The sequence below is a fragment of the Canis aureus genome, chromosome 32, assembly GCF_053574225.1.
Source record: "Canis aureus isolate CA01 chromosome 32, VMU_Caureus_v.1.0, whole genome shotgun sequence".
NCBI lineage: Eukaryota > Metazoa > Chordata > Mammalia > Carnivora > Canidae > Canis > Canis aureus.
Window position 1 is genome coordinate 22629281 of NC_135642.1, and position 18847 is coordinate 22648127.

The 18847-nt window shown below is 47.4% G+C and overlaps 1 protein-coding gene and 1 long non-coding RNA gene across 6 annotated transcripts in view; one reads left to right on the forward strand and one right to left on the reverse strand.

The window, feature by feature from the left end:
• Positions 1-7510, reverse strand: part of GNB5 (G protein subunit beta 5) — a 41906-nt gene extending 34396 nt beyond the window's left edge. Inside the window, exons 1-2 of one of the 4 annotated variants that reach the window (XM_077881125.1) lie at positions 7492-7510; positions 6891-7002 (exon numbers count right to left, since the gene is read on the reverse strand). In XM_077881125.1, coding sequence (XP_077737251.1) covers positions 6891-7002 — 112 coding nt within the window. In that variant the 5' untranslated portion in view covers positions 7492-7510. Of the gene's footprint in view, positions 1-5002; positions 5046-6890; positions 7104-7250; positions 7270-7491 lie in introns of those variants that run through there. The other 3 variants (XM_077881126.1, XM_077881127.1, XM_077881124.1) reach the window with 3 other exon arrangements.
• Positions 7511-9933: 2423 nt separating this feature from the next.
• On the forward strand, positions 9934-18805 carry LOC144303232 (uncharacterized). 2 transcript variants are annotated; one of them, XR_013370266.1, is made up of 3 exons: positions 9934-10041; positions 10443-10592; positions 18569-18805. It is a non-coding gene; the product is annotated as an uncharacterized LOC144303232 (long non-coding RNA). The 2 variants fall into 2 exon arrangements; XR_013370265.1 differs by lacking the exon at positions 9934-10041 and adding an exon at positions 10129-10293.
• The last annotated feature ends 42 nt before the right edge of the window (positions 18806-18847 follow it).

Here is an 18847-nt window from a genome sequence, read left to right on the forward strand (position 1 = left end):
AAACTCTTATAGACTATTTACCTAAGTGTGAACCAGCTGAGAGCTGTGAGCATATTGTGTTTTGGTTTGAAACATCACACTGATATTATTGCTGCTTTCCCCAATTCAGCCTTGGGACAACCACAGCTGTTTTATGTTCTTCTCACAAAAATAAAAAAATTAATTAAAAAGATGGCTCATCCAACCGATATGGGGCCTTCCTTATATAATGTGAATCTGACCACATCCCAGCTACTAATTATTTATTCTCACTGCATTTTCCTTTCTCATATATAGGTTTACTCCCAACCCACTCCATCCTGCTTCTATTTGGCAAATCTCACATCTGTTAAGTTAAAGAGCCTGAAGGATGCCTCCAGAACCCCTAGTATATGCCAAGTTCTATGCTGGATGCTTGGGTACAGAAAAGAATGAGACAGTCCCTGCTCTTCCTGCGCTCACCATCTGTAGGGGACAGACAGACCTGCATACAGATCACAACTGCAGTGCAATGACAGAGGTGTCACGGAGCCAAAGGTGACATGGCTGACCCTGCTGGCAGGTGTGCCATCAGGAGGAGATGTCCCAGGTACCTGGTTTTGAAGGATCCATAGGAATTGTAGTAAAAGCAAGGGGAGGCTGAACTGCCTTCCAAATTTTGCACCAATACATAGTCTTTGATGGCCACTATTTGGTAGAAGATCTAAGGAATTAAGGATGAAAAATTATCCAAAGCTAATTCTAAAAAACTCATTTTGCAACCCAAGTGTCCATTGGTAGATGAACGGATAAAGAAGATGTGAGATATATATATATACACACACAGAATGGCATACGTTTTGTAAAAAAAGAATGGGATCTTAAAATTTATGACAACATGGATGGATCCAGAGGGTATTAAGCTAGATGAAATAAGTCAGACAGAGAAAGACAAATATCATATGATTTCATTTACATGTGGAATCTAAAAAAAAACAAAACAAACAAACAAAAAGCAGAAGCAGACCCATAAATACTGAGAAGAGACTGATGGCCTCCAGAGGGGAGGAGGTGGGCGGATGGACAAGATGAGTAAAGAGTGGGAGATACAGGACTCCAACTATGGAGTAAAAAGTCATGGGGATAGAAGGAGATAGCAGACAGAATACAGTCAATGATATTGTATAGAGTTGTATGGTGACAGATGGTAGCCACCCTTGTGGTGAGCACAGCATAACCCACAGAGTTGTCAAATCACTGTTGTACACCTGAAATTAATGTAACATTGTGCGTCAGCTATACTTCAATTAAAAAATACAAATATTTTAAAAATTGTGTCTGATTCTATCCCTGGATCACATAGGATGGGATAGAAACAAAACCCACAAACATTTGGAGGGAAGGAAATCATCTGCAATCATATTACCTCATTTGTGCTTGAGATTTTGGAATTGTTTCAAAACATACATTAGCTACACACAGAAAAAGTCTCCTCAGCATTCCCTAATTAAAAGCTGGATAGGCTAAACTATGGTACAGTCCTTCAGATGGAGTACTGCATGGCTCCATATAATTATTGCAAAATATTGACATTAAAAAGAATGGTAAAATGACATGGGAGTTATTTAATCCGTTGTGTTAAATTAAAATTAGGCTCCAACTCTAAATCTAGTGCAATTTAAAGTATGCTCACAAATAATATGCGCAAATATAAAATCCTAAGCTACGAAATACCTCAAAATATTAAAAGTGAGCACCTGTGGGTGGTGGGGTTATGAATGGCTTTTCTTCTATATTTCTTCTTTTTTTTTTTTTTAAATTTATTTATGATAGTCACAGAGAGAGAGAGAGAGGCAGAGACACAGGCAGAGGGAGAAGCAGGCTCCATGCATCGGGAGCCCGACGTGGGATTCGATCCCGGGTCTCCAGGATCGCGCCCTGGGCCAAAGGCAGGCGCCAAACTGCTGCGCCACCCAGGGATCCCCTTCTATATTTCTAAATTTGTTATAGTGGGCATTAAGTTTATTATGATGGTACCCTGGAGACACTTGTATTAGCTAGCTGGTGTGCAGGTATGAATGCAGAGCCAAAGCCAGGCAGGTTTGCTTTCTGCTCCCTCTCATGGCTGCAGGCAGCATGTGGAAGAGCAGCAGCGAGAGGATTAGGTTATAGGGAAACTCACTTCTAGCTTCAGGACACGCAGCATATCTCCTTAGAACATGGAAAAAGTCAATCAATATATTTGCTTCAGACTAATCCAGAAATTCAGTTTTCCTCGATTTCTCGCTACATCATAAAATCAGAACAGTTCAAGGCTCTGCCCATAATATAACCTTTGAAAACAAAACTTTTCACGAGGTTTCATTTAGAACAGATAGAAGAGTGAATAGCATCTGATAAGTCCTGTGACTTGTCCAAATTTCATCTGCATTTGTTCTTAGAGAAACTACATAAATCTTCTTTGAGTTGCTTTGTTCCTAGACTAGATTAGAATCTGCCCCAATGAAGCTGGGAATCTGGAAGAAGCCCCCCACGGCCCCTTAAGGCTGCCATACATGTTGGCTGAAATAAACCACATGCCTCCTGCTCTGCTTTCAGCTTGTTTTCTGGATCATTCTTCAGTTTAATTTCAAGTTAAAGAGTCTGTAACGTTGAATTCTCTTCTTTGTTCTTGATCTTGACTCCCATTCCAGTACTCTTATAATTTTTTTTTTATTATAAAAGCAGTAAATGCACAGATGGATATAAAGCAAAAGGTATCTCTACTTCCCCTCACTCTGCTGGGCCCTCTCCAGAGGTAACTAGTTTCTCATGTATCCTGCCACAAATTCAATGCATATACCAGCATTCCTTGTTTAAGCTAATGAGATCATGTTATATATATGCTTGGGACTTTTTAAATTAATATTGATACCTTTTCATACACACACATGGATTTTTCCCCCTTTTAATGTAAATCTCAACTGCCTGAGATGGCCTAGCAGGGTGAGAAGGAGAGCTACCCTAGCAGCCTGAACTCTGGTGTCTACTCCCCATTTTTCCTTAGAGTAGCTGCAGAACTGTAGGGCATCCCCTTAACCCTTCCCTGGAGCTCAGCAGTCTCCTTGCCCATACAGGTCGTGGGGAGGAGAAGGAAACTTTTTGCACCTATGGACTAAAGGTAAAGCAGTCAGACCCTTCTAGTTTTGAGAGCTGTGTGATAGGACCTCCAAAGACATCCATGTCCTAATTCTTGGAGCCTGTACTTTACACGGCAAAAGGGGCTTTGCAGATGTGATTAAGAGTCTTGAGATAGGATGATTAATTACCCTGGTTTATACAGGTAGGCCCACTGTAATCACAAGTGTCCGTATAAGAGGGAGGCAAGGAAGGCAGAGTCAAAGTAGGTGATGTGATGACAGAGAGGAGGTCGGAGGATGTGGGACCACAAGCCAAAAATTGCAGGCAGCCTCTGGAAGCTGAAAAAGGCAAGGAAGGGACTCTCTCCTAAAGCTTCCAGAAGGAATGAAGTCCTGTTGACCCCAGTTTAGAATTCTGACATCCAGAACTATAAAAAAATAAATTTAATTTGCTTTAATGTCCTGTGTTTACGGAGATTTGTACAATAGCAATAGGAAACATACAAGCCATAGGCTCATAATTCTAAAATGTCTTACAATCAAGCAAGGGAACACTTACCCTTGGCAGAAGGTAAGCAGAAGGCAATGAGGGGAGACATGTAGGGAGAAGGAGGAAGCTCTGGAGGAGTAAGGGGAAAGGCAGGGGCACAGGGCCTGGGGCTATGGAGTCTGGTGTAGGTTGGCTTCCCCTTGGGCCACCCATATAAGCCAATTCCTCTACTTAATGTTGGTCAAGGGTCTGACTTGGGGATGAAGGTCCAACGGTATGGACGCTGGTCTAAGGGTCAAAGGGATGAGAGCTGAAGGGGCAAGGGTGTGGAGTTGGATGAAGTTTGCTTCTCCTCCAAGTTCATGCTATTTTGTTGTGTGCTTAGGCAAGAATTTGGGCAAGTCAGAGCTAATGGAAGGCTGATCAACTGTCCCAGTTTGCCAAGGACTACAGGGGTTTTCAGAATGTAGGAACTTCCATTTTAAAACTGAGAGTCCCAGGCAATCTGGAATGACTTGGCCATCTCAGCTTGTGGCCTGAAAAGGTTCCCCAGCTCATGTAGGGCCTACAGGGCCATCTGTCTAACACCACCACAATGCAAAAATGACAGGCTCAATAAAAGGCTGAGAGACTGGCAGGGAGGAGCTCAGTGATCATGGGTCATGGAGCTCTCTGGAGGAGACAGTGTGGTCAGAGGAGGAGCATCTCTGAGTGCTAACGAGATCCAGGATACTGTGATGGAATGAGAGGCCAGTGTGTGAGGAAGTCCCCCTGGTGAACCCTGAAGACACCAGGGATGAGGCAGGGCTTAGGTCAAAAGGAAGGCTCAAGCCATGTGGCGAATCCTTAAGAAACTAGGCAGTCTGGCTGGGAGGTCAGGAGCCAGCAGCATGGCGGAGGGGAAAACAGATGTCATTTGAGTGACAGGAGCCTCAAAGGAGCAAAGGTACTATACTGAAGTAGAGGCGAAGCCACTGGGAAGCTGCAGGGGAAATAATGGGGATCATGGCCACATGACTGCTGGTCTTGTTGACTCTAAAATTCTGATTTGTATGCAGGTGGGGATAGATCTTTCCACTGTGGGCCCAAAATCTGGCCCTGGCTTTTGAGGGTATCACATCCTTGGCAGGACTGGGGTTCCCTGCTGAAAAGCTCTATCCTGACTATCTCTCTGCCTTAAAGCCATTTCCCAAGTCACAGAAAAGGCTGAGAGGCTCCAGGCAGGCAGTCTGCCCAGCTGATGGAGTTTCTGGAACCTCCTCTGCACAGGGCCCAAAAGGATTGGACACAAAGTTGAAGTGAGGCCGGGCTGAGGTTCTGACTGTCTGGGCTGGAATCCTGGTCCCACTGCTTACTGGCTGCAGTCCTCTGGCAAGTCCTTTCACCTTGCTGTGCCTCAGTTTCCTCACCTGTAATATGCAGAACTCAGACCTACCTCAGGGGTGCCAACACCGCCCTCACAGCATCATCGATAACATCTGCAGAATGTAGGAAATGGCAGAGTGAAATGAGGCAGGCTTTGTCCAGTGCCTCCCAATCTCTGTTCCATAATGCTTCCTGACAACGGAAAGCCAGCTTTATTTGGGGGTGACAATGTGTCCAGCTCACTTCTTTCTTTCCCAGCTTCATTGCAGTAGCTTTGTGACCTATTTCTGGCCAATAAAGTACAAAATCTGTTGGGAGAAAGGAGGTGATGGGGAAGACTTCTGCTTTTCTGATAAGAGGAAGAAACAGACGGGATGCGTGCGTGGCTCAGCAGTTGAACGTCTGCCTTTGGCTCAGGGAGTGATCCTGGGGTCAGGATCAAGTTCTGCATCAGGCTCTTTGCAGGAAACCTGCTTTTCTCCCTCTGCCTATGTTTCTGCTTCTCTCTCTCTCTCTCTCTCTCTCGCGCGCGCGCGTGAATAAATAAAATATTTTAAAAAAGAAGGAGAAACAGGGGCTGGTGCCCATATTTCTCCTTCTTGTCCTGGATACAAAGGTTATATTTGGAGCTGTGGAGGTCATATCATAATCACAGGGCTAATGCCAATGTTCTCAGGGTGGTGGTGGAGAAAGACTCGAGCGTGGGTCCCTGATGGCATGCTGAGCAGCTGGACCAGAGCTGGTGATCACCTACACTTCTTCCTGTTATATAAGGAAAAGAACTCCCAATTTGCTTAGCTACTTTATTTGGGGTTTATAGTTAATTGTAGCTGGACACATCCCTAAATGATGTTGGGGTTTAGCACGTCTAATTTAAAGGAAGTCCCTACAAAGCACAGCACATTCTAGATTCAGGTCACCTGCTTCCATCAAGTGATTTTCAAAGAGAGGAGTCAGGCGTTAAAGGACCTAGCATGAACCCCACGTTTCTGCTCCAAATAGAATTTAAAAGGGGTGGCACCAAATAGGAATGGTAGGAGCACAATGCACAGGAGTGCCTGAGGGTACCATGGGGGAGGCTGTGCTCAGCAAACCGGGAGCTGCCACTCTCAGAGCTGAAAGATAAGCAGGTAAAAGCCACTTCCCCAAGTCTGGCCCTGAGCCCAAACTCTGCTGGGGACAAACCATCTGACAGTAAAGGAAAGCTGGTCCCACCAAGTCGTTTCACCTGTCTATTTAATTGCTCACTCATAAAAGTCACAGAGCGGTTTCTGAATGATCTAGTGGCCAATGAGTACGTTTATTTAAGACTGCTGTTGCTCTCTTCTGCCAATCGCACCCGCATCCATTCAAAAGCTTCTTAAATAGCCTTAAAGGAACGAAGTCATTGGATTTGGTAAAAGCTGCTCTGCTCTTCTTCCCTCATCCGGGTCTCCACCCCCAAGCCAAGAGGGCAGACTGGAAAAATGAGATTTTTTTTAACTGAGAGTCTGGCTCCTTGTAAAAGCAAAACTGAGAAAACACACACGACAGTGATGGAGAAAGCCCGCCCCCGCCGCCCCCGCCGCCCCCGCCGGTTCGCATCCTCCAGGCAGGGCAAGGGGCACAGGTCCCGAGGTCCCCAGGTGGGCGCCGCGGGTGGGGACAGCGGCCGCCAGGGGCCCACCCCCGCGCCCCCGCCCGGAGGCGGCGCGGCCTCGGCCAGCGGACCGGCCTGTGCAAGGCGTCCGGGCCTCCGGGGCCGCCGGGCTCGGGCCCCAGGGCCGCGGCCGCAGCCCTCGCCTCGCCCCGCGCCCTGGGCCGGGGGCCGGGGGCCGGGGGCCGGGGGCCGGGGGCCGGGGGCCGGGCGCCCCTCCGCGGCGGGCGCAGGCCCAGCTCCCGCCCCGGCCCGCTCCCCGGGGGCTCCTGGCTTCCTCGGCCGCCTCCCGGCGCGCAGCCCCCGCCCGGCCCGCACTCACGCTCCACGTCGTGCAGCTTGGCCCGCTCCTCCTCCAGCTTGCCCTTGAGGCTCTCGGCCTCGCTCTTCAGCGACGCCAGCGTCTGGTTCTCGTGCAGCCCGTCGGTTGCCATCTTCGCGCCGGGACGCGGCGGGGAGGGAAGCGGGGACGCGGGTGAGCGGGCGCGCGGGCGGCGGAGGCCTGGCCGGCGAGCGGGCGGGAGCGGCCCCCGGCGCGGCTCCGGCTGCCTTCGCCCCGCCGCGGCCCCGCCCTCCGGCGCTGACGCGGGCGGTGCGAGCGGGGCCGCGGCGGCCGAACCCCCCCGCCGTGGGCCCCCCCGCCCTGCGCGCCCCCCGCGGCCCCGCGCCCCCGCCCGGGCACCTGCCGCGCGCGCCCGGCGCCGTGCCCAGGGCGATGCCCGCCGCCCCCCCTCGCGCGCCCCCCCCGCGCCCCCCGCGGCCCCCGCACCCCCGCCCGGCGCCGTGCCCAGGGCGATGCCCGCCGCCCCCCCTCGCGCGCCCCCCCCGCGCCCCCCGCGGCCCCCGCACCCCCGCCCGGCGCCGTGCCCAGGGCGATGCCCGCCGCCCCCCCTCGCGCGCCCCCCGCGCCCCCGCCCGGGCACCTGCCGCGCGCGCCCGGCGCCGTGCCCAGGGCGATGCCCGCCGTGGCGCTGCTGCGCACCCCGCCCCGGGAAGCGGGGAGCGTCGTGCCCATTTCACTGGCGGGAGAGCCGAGGCGCAGAGGTGATGAGATGACCTGGCGGAGGACGCGCACGTACTGCCCGGCCCCCGGGAGCCGCTGAGGTCCCGGAGCGCGGCCTTGCTGGCGCCCGCGTCCCCGGCACCCGTCTCCGCTCAGGGGGACTTGGTAGGCTGCGGCGCGGCTGCTTCCTGCAGCGCAGAGAGCGGGGAGCGGGCAGCGAGGCCCAGGCCGCACCACGGATGGAGACCCGGCCTCGTCCTGGGAAGCCCCGGTGCTCCCCCCAGCGAACCTGAAACTTGCCTCCCTGTGCGCTTACGTAGAAGTCCTGGTGCCAGGCACTGTTCCAAGCACTTTGCGTTAATAAATCACAACAGTCACCCTGAATGGATACTGTTATCCCCATTTTACAAATGAGGACACTGAGGCACAGAAGGGTTATATGATTTGCTTGAGTCACACTCCCAAGAAAGAGGTAAAGGTAGGATTTGGACCTAGACAATGTGGCTCCATTCAGCTACATGCCTGGCGACTTAAGTGTGGAGGAGCCAACGCATTGCTTCTCCCTTTTGCCTGTCCATGAGCTTGCATGTATGTGTGTATGTGTGCATGTGTGCAAAATGGGAAGGTGGATTAAGGTTACAAACTCTAGAGCATGGGACGCCTGGGTAGCTCAGCGGTTAAGAGTCTGCTCTCTGCTCAGGACGTGATCCTGGAGTCCTGGGATCAAGTCCCGCACTGGGCTCCCGGCGTGGAGCCTGCTTCTCTCTTTGCCTCTCTCTGTGTCTCTCATGAATAAATAAATAAAATCTTAAAAAAAAAAAAAAAAAACTCTAGAGCAAACATTCCCAAACAGGATTTGGGGGTATGTCCTCACCCCTCCCTGCCTGAGGAATCCAGCTTCTACTTGCTGTCCTGGGCAGCTGTTTACCAAAGAAAAGTTGGAAGTAATCTGTATTAATCTATACATGGTCCTCTAGAGGTTAGATTCTGAGCTCAGTTTCCTTCGCTGGAAAATCTACTTCCTAGGGCTATTAGGAGAATTAAATAAGATCATGTGAATGAACTTTTTAGCAGCTTCTCCATCATAGCAGATACTATTAACTACCAGCTCCCCTTTCCCTTCCCATCAGTAGAAGTTCATTCATCAATTATTCTCAGTATTTAGCATGATTACTGGTATATTGTAGGTACTCAGTTAATGTTAGTTCATTAAGTGGATGTATAAAACAGAATATATGCAATATATAATTAAAAATAAAATAAATATAAAATATGAATATAAAATATAAATGCTTAGATATATACAATTATTTATAAAAGCAAAACTGTTACGTCTGCTTCAGAGTTTGCAGAGCAAAAGTTTAAGAGCAGAAGTTGTAGCTAGGTCATATCGCCTGAGGATAAATCTAGGCTGTGTTGTGTGGCCTTGAGTGATTTACTTAACTTCTCTGCATCAGGCTCCTTATCTGTAAATGGATAACATCTCAGAAAGGCCTCGTCAGGGGCTACGCAGGGCATTCAGACCTGTGCCTGACACACAGTATTTGCTCATTATTATTAAGGCTCCATGATACACTTGAGCAATTCACATGAAGTAATTTAAATGAAACACTAGGTCCTGGGAGGCACTTCTCACCAGGGTCACCTCAGAAGGCCTAGCCCAATAGCCTCCTCTCCTCATTTCCTCGTGATGCCTTATGGCCCATCATGGGATGTGTGCCTGCTTCAGGGTCTGCCTGTGTGTCATCTGGGGTGAGCAGAGATTCACACTGGTGTGCGCCCTCCTCTGGAGGTTCTCTCTGTTAAACAAATCCCAAACACCCTCCATTCTGAAGGGTCTACCATCTAGAGATAAGGCCATGCGACTTCTTAATAGATGGGAAAGTTTGCAAAGAGCCTTTCTGTACTTCGGTTTTAACTTTTTTTATAGGTAAGGAAGCTAGAAATGAGAAAAGTTGAGGTCTCCTACATTTTGGCAGGGGTGGAGTTACAGTTCCCTGTTCATGAAAAGGGTCCACTGGGGGCTACACATTTGCAAACACCCAGGTAAAAATTAGCTACCAGTCATTTGGATGTCTCACCCACAACAGGGTGTCTGAATATTTGGGAGTGAATATTGGGAACCCTCAAGTGCTTGTGGAGATAGCCTGTGACAGTTTCCTGGAAAATATCTCCAGGCCAGAGCCTCTGCCCTGGGAAGAATCTATGATGCTGCAGGATATGACGATGGGGACTCTGGGCTCCTTGTGTCCACAGAAGAAGTTGTTTAAAAAATAGAAGAGCTAAGATGAATAAATAGCACTTCTCCAGGATGGTAGGGCCACCGGAAAACAGGCTTATTTTAAGAACTGAACGTCCTCTGTTTGACGATGTGCAGAGCCATGTTTAGAACACAATGTGCTGCAGGGAAAAGTCCATTACACTAAGCCTGATCTTGTGATATCAGGATTATTATGCTGTCCCAAAGCCTGTATGTCACTCTGGGCTGTTTACTTGCCATTTGCTTTACAGTGATATATTTTTTTAAGATTTTATTTATTTATTCATGACAGACACAGAGAGAGAGAGAGAGAGAGAGGCAGAGACACAGGCAGAGGGAGAAGCAGGCTCCCTGCAACTGACATGGGACTCGATCCCGGGTCTCCAGGATCACACCCCCGGCTGAAGGCGGCCCCAAACCACTGGGCCATCGAGGCTGCCCACGGGGATATTTTTTTTAAATGTAATTACTATCAGGAGTTACAATGGGACCAAGAGAATTAATACTGCCTTTTCCTCTTCAGTTGGATAAAATGTAAAAATCACCTTTCCTCTTTTTTCTTATTTTTTATTTTTTATTTTTATTTTTTTTAATGGATGTACTGCCCCAAGGCACCAGCTCCTGGTCCTCCCAGCCTGTGCGTGCAGAACCCTGGCCAGCAGGTGCCCCACAGCCTCCCAGGAAGGATGGGGCAGCTCACTGGAGGATGAAGCCTGGCTGGTGTGGAGGCAGCCCCGGCGGGGGTCTCTGGGGAAGAGCCGGTGGGTATGGAGACATGAACTGTGCAGAGAATCCTTGCTGGGGGGTGGGGGGGGTGGGGGCGGTTTAAAATGTGTGGCTAATTGGGGGTTTCCAATTGGACTTTTGGAGAAGCATGTTTTACCATTTTTGGCCAGGTGAGGGCTCTGCTCAGCCATAATACCTAGCACTGCTTTGCAAATCCTCTTGAGAAAGGACTGATTTCTGGGGCTTCCGCCATTCTATGGGCATTTTGCTGCAAAACCTGAATAAAGCCTGTGTGTAGCCACCTCTGGTGAGGATTGATTTGTGTTCTTTGAAAAACATAAGGATTTATATTCAGTCAGTCCTTAGTCCTCCCTGAAATCTTAGGCCTAAGGAACACTTTTCCTTGAACTTAACTTTGGCTACTAGGGAAGCCCTGTAGGGTTCAGTCTTCAATAGAGCTGTTCCTAGGGAAAGCTGGACCATGGCCTTTGGAGGGGCATTTCCAGGCTGTTTGTTTGCCAGAGTCTCTTTTGTCTTGGTTGTTTGCCTAGCAGACAGACAGCAGTAGCAAGAAGCATTAGCACTAAAAAAGTAGCAATAGCTAAAACGTTCGTTGAACACAGCCTGTGCTGGGTACTGTTTTAAATATTTTATCAAATGAACTCATTTAATTCTGACAAAACCCTATGAGACAAATGCTAGTATTCCTATTTTATATAGGGGAAAACTGACCTCCGCCACCTAGGTACATAGCTAGGATTTGAACCCAGGAGGTCAGAGAATCCACACCTTGAACCACCGTGCTATACTGCCTCACTTAGCCTCAGTGTGCTGAAAATGTTTGGTTGTAAGCTGATTTTATGGCAACTCCTCTGTCACAGGAACCTGACATGAGACATCATTTTAAAACAGATAACCACTTTTTTTTTAAATGGCACTTACGATTTCTGCACATGTTGAACAGTAGCTGAGCTGTTGAGATTTCTTGAAAACGGGTCTCAGAGCCCGTTGTTTGAAACATTTGTCACAGGAGCCAAACACATTAACGAGAAAGGTCTGATCACACATTTTTTATCCAAAATGAGGCTGAAAGAGAGAGAGAGAGAAAGGGATGTAGGTGCATGAGAAAAGCCAACAGAAACAGCTTTTTAAAATCTCATCTTCCTTTGGTCATGATGGTTGCTCAGCCTTTCTACATGTGGAATAAAGTATATGAGTTAATTTATAACCTTTGATTTATTACAACGTGCTGGGTCAACACCAACTTGTTTATTTAATCAGTAAGAAAGCATAAGACAATAGGTTTTCTGGGGTTACCATTTAACTGGCTATTTTGGCAGGTTACAGACATGGACACAATTGATCTCTGCAGCACAATATTAATCCTGTGGAGAGCATTATTATAATGGATACTACAGTTTAAAACTTAAAAAAAATCCTCCCCTGATGGTAAACATTTGGAGTAAAGATGAGAGTTAGAAAATGGCAGAGCCTGATCTCAACTAATATTGTAAGGCTGAGTAAACACAGTATTGGTTCTCTGCAAGGGACACATCCCACTTATTAAACATTTGACAGTCATAGACCCAGGGCTCCTGTCTGTCCATCCCGAAGTCAACAGACAGGCCCAGGCCACTGAAGGGAAGGTAAACTTACAGAAGCAAAACCATCTGGTGGCTGAGGGTGCTAGCTCTGGCTGACCAGATCCTGGTGCCACTACTTGAGCAAGTCATTCGAACTCTCTGGATCTTTGCTAATCAATCAAATGGGGATCTTAACATCCACAGTCACAGGATCATTGGGGGATTTATAAAAGTGCATAAAGCTTAGCTCAAGGAGGAAATAGAGTGAGTGCTCCATAGATGTTAAGCTGCCCTGAGAGTGGCTGTGGTAGCAGCGGCAGCAGGGGCGGGGGATGAGGCTGGAGTTGTGGAGAAAGCAGAGGTGAGCCTGTGACCACATTTCAGGCAGGGCACGATGAAGGCCTTACATAAAGCAATGATGTAGGATGGATTTGGACTGTGCTTACAAAGAAGGAGCTAGACTTGGTGCTGTGTGGGGACAAGGAGGGGGAGAGGTCTATGATGCCTTCTGAGTTTCTGGGAGGCTAGACATTGCAGTGCTACTGTTGGAGAGGACGACAAGCAGGTTAAAGGGGGGAGGGCCCAGCCATCGTAACCAAGCCAATTTAATAGGTGTTTCGAAGAGGGGGCCACATCAGGGTTTGAAGAAATGACCCCCTCAGTAGAGGATGGTTTTGTCCCCTCTCCCACAAAAAGACTTTGGGACACTGGTCTGAACATTTCAAGAAAGCCAAATTTCTGAGGAACAGGTAGGTAGCAGGTAGCAGCGGGGACACCTTGAAGGGAGAATGTCTACCATACAGATGTCGCCATCGGACTAGAGGAAGAATGGGGAGAATGAATTGGGTTGAACTCCTCCAACAAAGGGGCAGTAGTTCTTGAGATCTCTAAGGAACAGGGGAGTAGAGCATAGTCCTTTACGGATGAGAGATCAGAAGGAAACCAGCTACTGACCAACCACCACAGCGTGCTTGCCCTGACTGCTCACAGCCACCCTAGGAAGGAAGCAGACATCGGTGGTGTAGCCGAGGACATGCCTCGGGATTAAATACGTTCAAGGTCAGCAGTGAGGCCTTTATGTGGTGGGACTCTACAACCTTTCTCGTGGAGCTGGCACAAGCAGGCTGTTCTGCCTTTTCATAAAACATGAATTAAAGAAAGCAAAATGGGGGACACCTGGGTGGCTCAGTAGTTGAGCATCTGCCTTCAGCTCAGGGCATGATCCTGGGGTCCTGGGATCGAGTCCTGATCAGGCTCCCTGCAGGGAACCTACTTCTCCCTCTGCCCATGTCTCTGCTTCTCTCTCTCTGTGTCTCTCATGAATAAATAAACAAATTTTTAAAAACAAAAGGTAAGAAAGAAGAGAGAAAAAAGCAAGCAAGCAAAAGGGCCTGGGCACTGGAGCCTAGCCTTTGGCAAGGACCTGGTAATGTCCCCCACTGTCCACGCCTGCCAGTCACAAGGGCATGCTGAAGACAGCAAGTAAGAGCATTAGGAAGGTGAGCCATGGGTTTTTCAGCAAGGGAGCAACGTCATTCAAGTGGATTATTCCAGCATTTGTGCTTCCAGAAGTAGGTCAGAGAGAGAATGTACTGCAGGAAAATTGACTAGGTCAATAGATTGTTATCATGTTTTGGGGAAGAGGAGATGAGCTCTGGGCAGAGTGGCAGCTGTGGGAACGGAAGGTGAGAGGAACGCTGGGGCTGAGTGGAGAAGGAATCCAAGGATGGCTAGAAGTTGTGGGAGAGCAAGAAAAAGGGAAGGAGAAAAAAACGCCAATATTCCAAATCTGGAGAGAGACACTCTTCTCCTTCCCAGACTGAATTTTAAACTTTTTCAAGCTGCACATGTTTATCATAAATAATTGGGAACAGAAGGATGTGAAGAAGGAAAATTAATCACCTACATGCCCTGTACTAACAGTGATTAACATTTTACGTTTACATTTTCTTCTAGTGTCTCCATAAACCTATGCTTATACTTTTTTTAAAAAATTGGAACTGTATGTCATATACAATTTTGAACTTTAGTTTTTTGCTTACTAGTATTTTTGTCTACCATTGTGTATGGCACGTTGTGCCATTTGTGCCATTGTGTATTCTTAGAAAACATCATTTTCTCACAGAGACCACAAGTCTTAAGACATATTGACCTTAAATTGCTTCATGCAGCTAGCATTTTAGATGTGGTTGGTTAAGCATGGGCAAGCTACAAAGTAAATTTGAAGTATTACAATATTTAAAACTATAAATATTCTACATGGGCATTGTAGAGTCTGGAAAAAAAATAAAGAAGGCATAAGGAAGAAAATAATCACCTATAATCCCACTGCCCAGAGAGACTCCTGGTCCACATTTTGGCAGATGCAAGAGTAGGTTTTATATTTTTTATATACTGATGTTTTTCATTTAGCATTTATGTCATGGCCAAAATTTTTTTTAAAGATTTTATTTATTCATTCATGAGAGACACAGAGTGAGAGGCAGAGACGAGAGGCCAGCTGCCTGCAGGGAGCCCAATGTGGGACTCGATCCCAGGATCCTGGGATCACAACGTGAGCCAAAGGTAGATGCTCAACTGCTGAGCCACCCAGGTCCCCCTATCGTGGCCAAATTTCATCGTAGTGCATTCTACTGTCTTCATTGTCAATAATCCTTTTTATGATGAAGGAACTTCTAACAGCTAGAACAAATGCTTCCAATGAGCATTTTGACAAGATAAAAATGCTGCATTTTAATAAGCCTTGACATGAAGTTGTTCTACAGTAGTCCTAGAACTTATCAAACCTTCCCCTAACCCCAAGACAAGCATGAAATTTCTTTGCAGTGTGTTACCTAAATATATACTTTAAAGTTACCAAAAACCCCACCACCCCATATATATTCTTATAAGAGTACAGACGAAAGATAGAAAGTCAGAAGTCAAAGTCCCTCCTACCTGCTCCGCATTTTCTCTCCATATTTAGATTTGGTGTATTGTATATTCTTCCAGACTTTTCTAACATCATAGATAAAGCTTGTGAGTTACACAAATACGGCTGTCAGCTATTTGCTTTTTTTCACCTAATTTATTCTGTTAGTACTTACCTGATCTACTTAGATCTACTGTTCTTTGGTAACAGCTTTAGTTTTACTCTGTACCGTGTAGTATCATAATTTGTTAAGCCAGCCTCTTATTACTGAATATATAGGGTATCAAATTTTACTTTTAGAATAATGCTTTATTGACCCAATTAAAAGTGAGCAAAACAACCCCCATGAATTGCTGCCAGGAATGTAAAATGGTGCAGCTGCTGTGGAAAACAGTTTGGCAGTTACTTAAAAAGTTGAACAGAGGGGTGCCTGGGTGGCTCAGTGTCTGGGTGTTACAGGTCATGATCCTGGGGTCCTGGGATCGAGTCCCACATCGAGCTCCTTGCATGGAGCCTGCTTCTCCCTCTGCCTGTGTCTCCGCCTCTCTGTGTCTCTCATGAATAAATAAATAAAAATCTTAAAAAAAAAAAAAGTTGAACAAAGTTGTCACCACATGACCCAGCAAATCCACTCCTAAGTATATATGCTAATATAACTGAAAACACCTGCTCACATGAAAACTTATACAGGAACGTTTGTAGCAGCATTTAAGCCCAAAGTAGAAACAGCACAGATCCATCAACTGAGAAACAGATAAACAAAAATGTGGTATATCCATACAGAATGTTATTTGGCAATAAAAAAGAATGCAGTTCTGATCCACGCTACAACATGGATGAAGCTTGCACATATGCTAAGTGAAATAAGCCAGACACAAAAGGCCACTAACTGTGACTCCATTTATATGAAATATCCAGGATAGGCAAATCCGTACAGATCAAAGGTAAATTAGAAGTTGCCAGTAAACTGGAGGAGGAGAGAATGGGAAGTGACAGCTTAATGGGTATGAGGTTTATTGTCTGGGATGATGCAAATGCTCTGGAATTAGATAATGCACATCATTGTGTATATACTAAAAACCACTGAAATGTGTGCTTTAAAATGCTGAGTTTTGGGGCATCTGGGTGCTTCAGTCAGTTAGTTATCTGACTCTTGATTTCAACTTGGGTCATGATCTCAGGTTGGGGGGGATCGAGCCCCACATCAGGCTCTGCACTCAGCGGGGAGTCTGCTGGTGATTCTCTCTGTCCTTCTCCTTCTGACCCTCCCCACTGCACTCTCTCAATCTCTCTCTCTCTCTCTCTAAGATAAATAAGTCATTCTAATCAATTTAAAAATAAACAAAATGCTGAGTTTTATATGCGTTATCCCATTAAAAATTATTTTTAAAACATGAGACTTTGAACAGACACTTCACAAATGCAGACATTCATATACTCAATAAATATTGAGTCTCAATACTCAATAAACATGGTCTGAGATCCAGCCCCATGAAGGGCTCCAAACTCAGCAGGAAAGGGGAGCTGGGGAGGGGAGGTGGGTCTGCTTGGGATTTTCTTTCCTCTTTTCCCTTTGCTCCTCCTCCGGCTCATATGCACTTCTGCTCTCCCTCTAAAATGAATAAATCTTTAAAAAAGAAAGAAATCGGGCAGCCCGGGTGGCACAGCGGTTTAGCGCCGCCTGCAGCCCAGGGCGTTATCCTGGAGATCCGGGATCGAGTCCCACATCCGGCTCCCTGCATGGAGCCTGCTTCTCCCTCTGCCTGTGTCTCTGCCTCTCTCTCTCCTGCTCTGTATCTCTCATGATTAAATAAAAAATAAAATAAAAATTTAAAAAAGAAAAAAATCCTCTTCCTATTCCATAAGCTGCATTCTGAGGCTTATATTGACATGTAAAGTATTACCTGGATCAATTTTTTTAAACTGATTATATGACTTTTACAGATGCCTAATTTTTCCCCCTTAGGCTAACACTAAATATATTTTTTAATTTACTCATTTATTTATTTATTCATGAGAGACACACACAGAGAGAGAGAGAGAGAGGCAGAGACACAGGCAGAAGGAGAAGCAGGTGGGGAGCCTGATGTGGGACTCCATTCCGGAACTCTGAAGGCAGACGCTCAACCACTGAGCCTCCCAGGCATCCCCACACGAAATGTATTTTTAAAACAAAACACCTTCCTATTATTTTGAAAGAAATCCATGTGGGTTGTAGAGCAATTACAACATGCGGATTCACCACCACCACCATCCTTCACCAATGCTCCCTCCTCACAGAATGCCCAGTTAGCACCTTGGTGTGTGCACACGAAACACTTACGTGAGCATGCAGGAAAGCCTGGGTATGCTAATATACTGTTAGCACATACATACCTTCCACAGGGTCAACACTCGGAGCCCCCAGCTGAGGAGTCAGAGCTGCAGCATGAAGGTGAAGGTGCAAAAGCAGAAGCTGCACCTCTAATCTCCTTATCTGGGCATCCAGGCTCAGAGGCTTTGTCCCTTCCCGGGGGCACTCACTGCCGATGGCAACCTCCTGCCCGTCCACAGCAGATGCCCTCGGCACCTCTCTCCACCTGTTTCACAGGCTGTTCTCCTTCCACAGCAAGAGGCGGCCTTGGCAGGTTTGGCCTTGGCAGGTTTGGCCTTGATGAATCCACGCTCTGCCCCACTGAGCAACTCTGACATTCACCCCTAACTGTAGTCAGCACTCTCTGGGCCCGCTCAGTCCTCGTCCCACCAGCACCTCTTCGTTTTGGCCATTCTTCCCACCTTCAGTTTTGTGGGGCTGATGGGGATGGGAGATGCGTGCTCCTCTCCCTTCTCCATGCATGACTTTCTCTGCCTCTGCAGGCCCCCTCATCTTGTTCCCAAACAAGATCTGCTCCTTCCCCAGGCTGACCAACACCCTCCCCCCATCCTCCGCCCCCCACCCCCCTACCTCCCTCCGCCAATCCTGCTGCCTCTAATAGGATCTTGCTCCTGCAGCTCATCCCATCCCATCGAGATGAGCAAGGGGATGAGCAAGATGTGGAGCTGCTCTCCAGGAGCTCACAGGGTAGCAAAGGAGATGGGCAATGTTATCAGCTGAGAGCCCGGGGTGCATGTTGAAAAACAGGCAGCCCCAACTTATGGGAACCTGAAAGGAAGGGTGATGGGGAGCAGAGAAAGGGCACAGAGTACAGGGAACCAGCTGCGGAACTTATCTGAGAACTGAATCTCGTGGTCCCGTCCCTCGTGGCACACTGTGGGACGGGAGGGACTTGGCCACACTGTTCTCCAGATACGGTTCCTCCACTCCCTCTCCTTGAGGGAATAGCCTGTTCTACCCTTTGAAGTAAACAACCTTTTCTCTGCTTCTCAAAGCTGATCATTCCTATAGCCAATCTGCTAGCCCTCTTAATAAAAGCTGGGTGAGACAAAACCTCAGGGTTCGAGTCTGGTCCAAGTTGAAGTCCGAGTCTCGGATAAGTCTTTCATGTGCCCCCAGATTAAAATTCAGTGATTCTCTCAGTCTTTCTTTATAGCCTCTGACTATCCTGGCTCCGTGGCAACAGAGAAGTCTGCGGATGCCGATCAGAAACCCAGCCAAGTCTCTGCTGATGGCCCCTTCTCTCGCCGTTGGGGAGCCCATGGAGACACAGCCTGGGTCGGGACTTGGGGCATATTTATTTCCCCTCTAAAAGTGTTTATACATATTTTATGAGATACTATGTATCTAATAAAGATTCCAGCATCTTTAAGAATACAATCCTTAAAGAAAGTCATAAATGTTGTGCACTTAATAAAAATG